Below are 9,144 nucleotides of genomic sequence, written 5' to 3'. Positions count from 1 at the left end.
TGTACAGCGCGCTCTTTCGTGTTTTTCATAGTATTTACGGCAAGGGCTATATTGACCGGCGCGGTGATAGCTCGCGTAGTCGTTCCTATAAAATGAGGTAGGAGATGAATCCCCTATGACGCCTAAATACAGACCATAATCTCATTACAATAAATAAATATGGCTCTGCTTGCGAGTGTTCCCAAATTCTTTATGACGATAGTCGGCGTCAAAACAATTTTAATGTGCGTGCTTATAACAGAAAACCACTACGAAATCTTAATTTTATACTGCCATGCAGCTTAGATCAAGGCTTGAATGGACAGTCAGTTCTCACGACGTCAGCCACGATTAGGAACTTCCGAATATGCAGCCAGCATTCGTAGTTCAGTTCATCGAGTTTCCGTGCGTCGCCAGGACGGCGGATGCATTCCACCCGCCTCCTGACTACCCCCGTCAACTTCATGTACTCGTCCAGGCCCGTTAGACACTGGAGGCGCAGGGCACGTCGGATCATCGCCTTCGCCTGATCGGTTTCCACGCCCGCGCTTTCCTGAACAGCGCTCAGAACACTGCCATGTCCGGAAACGAGCTCGACGGCTTGTGCATTGTAATCACTGTGGTCGCCCATAACGAATCGAGCTGCTCGGGCGACCAAACTACTGTTCCGTGCCGTCACGTTCCGGATGACCCGTACTTCGGGGTAACGCCACTTGTACATAGGAACGTCTACGCGGAGCAGGCTGTAATTTTTCTCGATGCCTGACCCCAGCGTGGTGAGAAAGGCGTCACTACTTTCGCATCCGCGTGCGGCAAACGATAGATCGGCAAGGTTTTGGCTTTTGATGAAGGCATTCGCCAGAAGCCGACACTTCTCGTCGCTCAGTGCCAAGTCTTTCACTTCAATTCTGGCGAGGTTAACGTTCGACGCCAGCGCGTCGGCCAAGATCCCGTCGACGAAAGGGTCTTGATGCTGCTGCTGCTCTCTGTCAAATAAGTTGACGAAGACCACCACCGTAATGTTCTTCAGCGTGTGCGCTTGAGCTACGTAGGCCGCCATGGCAGTTTGAGCCTGACTGAGGAGGCGGCGTTCCACGCATACACGTAGTGAAACCACGTGCTTGCACGACGAGAGCACCTCCAAGGCTCCACAGAAAAGCTCTATGTCGTTCGGGCTCAGAGAGCTGATCGTCACTGATGTGAGTTCCGGGCACTCAGGCAGCATCGAAAGGCTTCTGGCACTCACGACGTAATCTTCAATGTGAACTGCCTTGGCCAAGCGAGATTCGCGAATGATGAGACATATGTCCTTGATGTCAGCCCATGCAGGAAGGTAGCCAATGTAGACGTCCTTCAGGGCGTTGTTCAGCGCCAGGGAACGGAAGAATGCGCAGCACTCGTCGTTCGAAAGCCCCACGAGGTCTAGAGCAAGAGTCGAGAGCGCGGTATTGTTTTGTAGCGCTGAGAGCCAGGGATCAATCCTAGCGGCGGCGTCTCCGAGGAAAATATTCAGTAAGTCGGGCATAGAGGGAAAGGCGCGGCGTCGTGGACACGTGACCCTGAGGTCACGTAAGGAGGAGTTTCGAGCGACTATTTCGGCGAAGAGGGCGTTCTGCTCGGCGCAGGAGATAGAGTAGATATCGGTGTGGACGACCAGCTCCTCCAGTGTCTTCGCCGCCAGGATGGCCATCACCAAGGACTGTAGGCCTCTCATGGGAAGGAGGGGCGTGACCATAGTCAGCTTCTTGAGCGCAGAGCCTTCCTTACCCAAGTAGGCGGCGAAGCAGTCGAGGAGGACCAAGCTGTCCGACGTGAAAACAGACGCTCCGACGGTCAACTCGCTGACGGTGTTGTTCTGCAGCAGCATGTCGAACAATTGCTGAGCGAAGTCGCTGCACATCTTCAGAGCTCCAACATCCAGGGTAGTAAGGAAGGTTCTCTTTCGTTGCAATGGGGCTTCAAACGGTGGCATACTGACCAAGGACGTGCATTTTGGCGGGAAAGCTGCGTCATTTTTGTCCGAGGGGCTGGCAAGCTTCCTCAAGACCTCAACCACATTCGCTTCCCAGTACGGGATGCAAGGGATGTACGAGATAATCAGGTTCCTGACGCTGCGTTTGTTTTCAAGTATGCTGAGAACGAGTGGGTTAATCGCGAGCACGAAATTTAGCTCTATGGACACGATGCAGCGGTGCTGCGCGATTACGTCGTTGATAATATTAACAGCGAGGATTTCACGTTCACTCTGCTCTTGCAACCATAGCCCTGTGAGCCGAATGCCCGGTGGACTGGCAATGCCCAGATCACCGACGCCTTCTTCCTCTCTTATTTCAAGACCCACGTGCCACAAAACCTCGTTGTACTCCACGATGCTTTGAGTCAACTGACATACTGGGTCTTCTTCGCTTCTTGTGCAGGGCACGAGGAGTGGCGGACGTTTTGCTGGCGTGAACAGAGGTGGAAATGGATGATGCATTTAGTGGTGGGTACTGGAACTCTTCCTGCAAGATGCAGATTGGAGTTTCTGAGCAGATCCTCCTTGAAGGCTGCCGAAAAAAAAAGTTACAAGGAGTTACAAGGCATGGTTCGATGCCCAATGTAGCCGAGCACACACCGATTTGCAATGGATACCTGGCCTAGCGTTCGGCTTAGCTTAAGTGAAATGCTTGAGCAATGGGTCTTTGACTCCATGTTTTGCAAAGAAAAATAAAATATGCCAAGGCACTTTGGCCAAAGCTCTTTTTTCGCTACTAAAAAATAATCTTCACATACAGCTTAATAAAGATGTGCCAGGTAAACATAGTGGATATTAAGAAAAAAGAGGATATAACGCATTGAGCCACGATCGTCTCCTGGACGTCAATAACATGTCTGATTTATTCTTTGCATACTATATGTAGGCGTCCAAGTAAATCCAGGGTGCTAAGAGCAGGTCCTAAGAGGAGTACTAAGGGGTAGAAGGTACGAAGAGCACATCTAAAAACATGGTTGACTGCACACTTGTGGAAGCGTTTCATGCATTTATTCATAAACTGATTTTATCCTAAGACCACATGATTCAATGTACGCGAGTGTGTGCACACTTTTGTGGCGTGTATGGCTGTTCCACGTGTTGTTCGAATAGCCCTGTTATCTGACTAGGGCATACCTCTCCTGTACTCATTAAAGTCTCCCTCTCTCTCCCGTTGTACGTCTTCCCTGCAATAATGCCTTCGGCTGCTGCAGGAATCCTTCAATAAAGAATAAAGATCTGTCCTCAATCGGTCCTCAGAATAAAGATCTGCCATGTCACTTTGACGGTTAATAGCGCGAAGGGGCATGTTTACAAATAACAATTATGTTAGATATTGTCAACAGGCATCGTTATGTTTTCTTACATGTTTAACATATTTTAAGTTCTTAATGCAAAAATGCATTCACACGAAATTTTCTTCGCATGAGGACGTTTTCGAGGATAATCAAGGAAGAACTCTCATCCTTTGTGCAAGGGGACAGGGCACCTGAATCAAGATGACCTTCATTGAAGGCTTCTGCTTCGTTCCTTAAAGAGCGCAACTGCAAAAAAGCTTTCTGCTATCCACATTGTCCAGTGCAATTGTGCCTGCCGTAACGAAAGGATTGACTCAGCAGCACATGCGCAAAAGGAGGTGGTATGAATAAACAAAAGACATTAGTGACGCACTATTCATCGGAAACGAAACTATATGCCTGCCCCCCCCCCCCCCCCCCCCCCCGACGTCTGATTAGGACTGCGTGGCGAATATATCACGCGACCTTTGCATTGCCGTACCAGCCGCGGTGGCTGAGTGGGTACGGCGCTCGGCTGCTAGCCCGAAGGATGTGGGTTCGATCCCGGCTGCGGCGGCCGAATTTCGATGGAGGCGAAATTCTAGAGGCCCGTGTACTGTGGGATGTTAGTATATGTTAAAGAACCCCAGCTGATCGAAATTTCCGGAGCCCTCCACTACGGCGTCCCTCAGAGCCTGAATCGCTTTGGGACGTTAAACCCAAAAAACGAAACCACTGTCGTACCACTTTTAAAAAAATTAATTGAAACTTCGTACTTTATTATGGAAGAGAGACCAAAATTAAACGCAATAAACACTGCGTTAAAACTTTAGGGCAGACAGTTGTTTTCCTTGCAAAGTCTGCCATCCTGATAAATCAGAATACTTTCATGTGAATCTCGCCGTTTTTGCTATGTCGTGAACGGCTACGCGAAAAATGTCTGCTGCTCCAGTTTTGTTGCACGGCGGCCTTAATGAGCTACGAGAATCGTATGGCAGATCATTGAAAGAAACATGTCATTTTCTACAGCCCATTAGGTACAGCTACTCGAAAACCCGAAGTTTTCATTTCGACTGGCTGCCCAGTATTTAGTCACTCCATGGGAGTTCATTCCATGATCGGGAGCCGTTCGGATCCTCAGCACCAAAAATTAAGCATCTCCTATTTGCGTTTGAGTCGCCTGGTATAAATAATACAGGGCTTAAAGTCAGAGGGTCTCGGGGGCCTCAGACACCCCATCAGTATTGACAAGGGACCTGAGACCGACCCACTAGAATGTAGGGACTTCATCAATACGAAGCAGGCAACAATTTTTAATTCTTCTTGTAAGGGGTGATCAGAACATTTCTCCTCTATCGTGTCGAAAATTTCAGCGTGATTTTTAGTGACAGTCATCAACATTATATCTTAATCCTAAAACGTAGAAAACCAAAACCCCGGCAGCATTACATAAACACTGGAAGAAAAAGGCTAACACCTGCCCTCACACCACGAGTGAGTCCTCAGCTGTAAGGCTACACAACAGCACAAAAAAGCACTAAGCACCACCTTTAAAAATAACTGCTCCTCTTTGCATGAAACGATGTGAAAAATAGCCCGCCAACCTCCTTCTCTCTCTTCCTTTTCATTTCCCTCTCCACTTGTGTTCAAATCCCTAGGACCTGCTGCTAGGGAGCCAGTTATTTATCACTGTTAACTACTGATTTCCAACTTCGCACAAAATAGGGAGTGCTGGTGAGGAATTTTTGAGTTAGGATGTAGGTCAGAAGACGTTTGAAAGCTGCGACTTTGTGCGGGGTCGGATAGCTTAATGTCACCCTCACAATTTCTTCCACTGGAGTGCAGTCTACGAACGCAAGGCTAAGGCTTCCATCAGGGTGCGAATGGCACGCACGCCCCGTGGTGGCTCAGTGGTTAGCGCGCTCGGCTACTCAGCCGGAATTCTCGGGTTCGAACCCAACCGCGGCGGCCGCGTTTCGATGTAGGAGAAACGCAAAAGGCGCCCGTGTGATGTGTGATGTCAGTTCACGTTAAATATTTTCAGGTGGCCGAAATGATTTTGGAGACCTCCACTACGACATCTCTCTCTTCCTTTCTTCTTTCACTCCCTCGTTTACCCCTTTCCTTACAGCGCGGTTTCACTGTCCACCGAGATATGTGAGACAGTTACTGCGCCACTTCCTTTCCTAAAAAACAATTTTTAATTTTAAACGGCACGCGAGAGCGCGAAGATCGGGCAGTCGTGGAAGCCGCGGCCTCATGCTTGTAACGTCCCGTTATCTGGAAATGAGAGGCGCAGTAATTGTCTTCTTTGCGGACACCTCAATCGTGGTGTGGACACCTCATTGTGGATACCTGAAAGTTAGGGAACGAAGGAAGGAGGGAGTGAAATAAGGAGAAAACGAGGCGTATCAGCGCAGGGCTCCGGAATAATTTCGACCACCTGTGTAGGTAGGTGAAAACTTCACTGAAGAGCCTTGAAAAGGGTGTTGGATCCTAGGTTACTCTGGCTCTTGATCCCGTGTGGTGGCCAACAGTCCATGATGTGCGGCAGTCTTTGTAGCCTACTCTAGCAGCCTCTTTTGTGAGGCCGGTTCAGAGCTGGAAACCGCGATCTCCCAACCCTCTAGTACGTGAGGTGCCAACAAGATGGTGGCTGAAATTCTCGGCAGATGTACAGAATGTGGTCTAAGTTGTCTCTCGGAGGCCCACATAGAGCGTATTCGGGTTTTTAATGAGGTAAGCAGATAAGAGTTAACAGAGCCGGGTAAAGGAACGTGCGAGCCTGGAGCTGTCTCGAGGTCGTTTGCTCTTCCTTGACATGTGCTGTGGGATATGTGTCTTTGCTTCCTGTAGCGGAACGCAATATCGCCGTGGGTGACGGAGGAGGAAATGGCTACTTCGGCTACTTCTTCGGCCTCGAGTGAGGTTGTTGCCTTGATCGAGCCCGAGGCAGTGTGCTTGAGGTCGCGCGACGCTACACAAATAGTGTAGGCCGAACTGTGGGTGCTTGCATGAACTTTATGTAAGGCGTTGACACGAGCTTCGCGTTTGGCCTGGTAGTGGACTGTGTACGTTTTTCTTGCGAAAGCAACACTACTGGAGCCCAGCTCGGCTAAATTGGTAAATTGGTTTTTGAGGAAGGGAAATGGTGCAGTATCTGTCTTGCATATCTCGGCGGACACCTGAACCGCGCTGTAAGGGAAGGGAGGAAGGTAGGAGTGGCTCGTCGCGTATCCTCGTGGCGTTACGGCTACCAAACGGCACAGAGTTGCTGTTGCCTAGCAACCGCTTCAGCGACGCTCCAACAGATGGCGGCGCTGCCGCCAGTGGCCTACACACTTCAGAGGGCACCACTTTCGCACAGGCGCTGGTTTTCGCAGCTCATGACGGCGCTGTGCCTGCCGGCCGGGGAGGCGGCACGAGTTAAACCAAACGCTTAAAACAAGCTAACACCACAAGCGCATTGCCAAAAACTGGACGTACGATCTTGTGCCGTTGCCTAGCAACCCGAGTTACTACCCGAGCTTACACGAGTAACTCGGGTAAGTTCGGGCGAGTGTCGCGCCATCTGCGCGAGAGGTTGCTCCTCGGGAAGAGCCACATGGGTCGCAAAATTGCGACGGGTGGCTAGGATAGAAACAGCCACCTGCCCATGCAGTGGCGCATCGCTTAACCGCTGCGCCACTGCGTTTAAAGCGGTATATGAGGACCCGCGCCATCTATGAATCTTAAGTAGGAATTACCAGTTCAGCATACATGGACATTCACGTACTAAGATATCATGCCACATCCATAAGGCGGAGTTTAAGTGCCCCCACCAATTGAAGAATGAACACCTGCTTTCGCAAGTCTACTCGGTTTAACTACGTTAAGCGCCTATCAATTTTCGGGCAGGGGGTGAACTATGAGTTTATGAGTTTAGCGAGGCTAGGATATGTCTGCCTGTATTTGAGGAAGAGAGTCTGTCTTTCTGAGCCGTACTGTGGCCTTCAGCTAGCTCATGTAGTGTATTGTGTACTCCCATGGAGTTCGATGTTGGGAGCGCATTGTGGGAGATTTGCGGCTGAATTGTATGCCTTCCTTATTAGTGCATCTGCCTTCTCTTCTTCCGGCTTTGTGAGGTAGAGGTAGGAAAGGGGGTAAACTATCCGACTGATCACGAAAGCCTGCGCCAGCCGCCTGAAATCGTGTTCGGGCATGCCTCGGTGCTTGTTGGCTGTTCTTCCAATAAGTCGGATGGTTTGGTGTGTGGTGATTGTCAGCTTGACGGTGGCCTCTGTGTTGAGTTTGTTGTGCAAAAACATGTCTAGGATGCGCATCTTTTGCACCTCTGGCACTGGTAGACCATTGACCTCGACGTGTATGGAGGGGTCTACCTTTCTGTTGCGGTTCGGGGTCGGGTGGAATAGCAGGACTTCAAGCTTTGCAGAGGAGCTCAAGAGGCCTGTAGAGGCTACAGTCTTTTCCACCGCGTGCGCGCTTGCTTGAAGGGTTTCCTCTATGGCTCCGACATTGCCTGTGGTAATCCACAGGGTTATGTCGTCTGCACAGAAGGAGTGGGAGAGGCTTGAGATTTGCTTTACCTTGCGAGCCATGGGACGAGAATGACATTGAAGAGCAGGAGAAGGGGGGGGGGAAGGATCTTTAAAGTGCAGTCACCTCGTACAGCACACAGTAACGTTTCGCCTTTCGCCACCACCTAAACGCGGTCCACCTTTTTTGACCACCTTTTTTGGCTAGCTTTTTTGACCACTTTTGACCACCTGTGGATCTTTAACCGAGGGATAGTGCAATGAAGCAGCTGAGGAGGATTGTGAGCGGTGTGGTAGGCGAAAAGAAAAGATGCAGCGCGTGACGATCACGTTACGATCATAGCGCTCGGCTACTCAGCCGGCGTACCCGGGTTCAAAAGAGAACGCGTCGACCGCCTTTCGATTTAGGCGAAGCGCGAAATGCGCCTGTGTGCTTTGCAATGTTAGTGCACATTAAAGATACTACAGTCGTCGAAATTATTCCGGAGCCGTCCTCTACGACGCCGCTTTCTCTCTTTCTTCTTTTCCTCCCACCATCTTCCCTACCATCAAGCCGCTGTTCAAGTGTCTACCGTATAGTGAGACAGTTACTACGCCAGTTTACTTTCCTCAAAAACCGCATTCTTGAATGTAAGAAAGCATCGTACTGAGAACAAGCATGTTTTTCATATCACCTGTTTCGATCCTCCCTTCAGGGGCAGTTGTCCGCGCTGTGTGAAGTCTTTGGACACCTACCGCATGGTGTGGGACTGCCCCTCCAACCCTGCTATCCTCCCCTCACCCCGACCCAACCCGAGAGGACTGGGAGGTGACCCTGCTCGGCTGCTCTGACCCGAAGGCGCAAAAGGCCTTGGTCGAGCGCGCCCGGGCAGCGGCCGACGCCGCCTGGGGTCCCGTACTGGGGACCCCACCTAGTATTTGTAAGGCTCGGGTTCTTAAGTACCGGCTCACGCATAGTTCCACGCACTTCTCTTTTCAGAGCAATAGAAAGTTTTCACCACCACCGCCGGACCACGGCCCCGGCGGTCAGCTAACAAGAGACTGGGAGGCGTTCTGGCTCGGCTGACTCGACTTACAGGGCCAAGAAGCCTTAGTCGGGCGCGCCCGAGCGGTGGCCATCGCCACTGGGGTGCCAAACTGGCGACCTCCACCTAGTGCTTGTAAGGATCGGTCCCTTACGGGCTGATCCAAGCATACCTCCTGTCGCTTTATAAAACATTACCGTCTGTCGGCAATTGATCTCGCGTCTTCGGGCTCACCCGGTGAACGCTGTACCATGTACTTTTTGGTGACCACTCAGCTACCGCGGCGTTTTAACGACACTATACAGGTCAGGGCAGTA

The 9,144-nt window shown here is 50.7% G+C and overlaps 1 protein-coding gene across 1 annotated transcript; it reads right to left on the bottom strand.

The window, feature by feature from the left end:
* Window positions 1-286: 286 nt before the first annotated feature.
* Window positions 287-2,455, bottom strand: LOC149333762 (uncharacterized). The gene has a single exon (XM_089557799.1). It carries the CDS (start codon window positions 2,453-2,455, stop codon window positions 287-289), a length of 2,169 nt encoding a protein of 722 aa, XP_089413925.1.
* Window positions 2,456-9,144: the final 6,689 nt, after the last annotated feature.

Source organism: Amblyomma mixtum, chromosome 8 (assembly GCF_055824585.1).
Source record: "Amblyomma mixtum isolate Tamu chromosome 8, ASM5582458v1, whole genome shotgun sequence".
NCBI classification, from domain to species: Eukaryota; Metazoa; Arthropoda; class Arachnida; order Ixodida; family Ixodidae; genus Amblyomma; species Amblyomma mixtum.
The sequence above is the reverse complement of the archived record's forward strand: the minus strand, read 5'-3'. Positions and strand labels throughout refer to the sequence as shown.

What these genes read in the sequence shown, in the direction of transcription:
- LOC149333762 (XM_089557799.1), bottom strand. Translation starts at nt 2,455, where the DNA reads ATGCATCATCCATTTCCACCTCTGTTCACGCCAGCAAAACGTCCGCCA.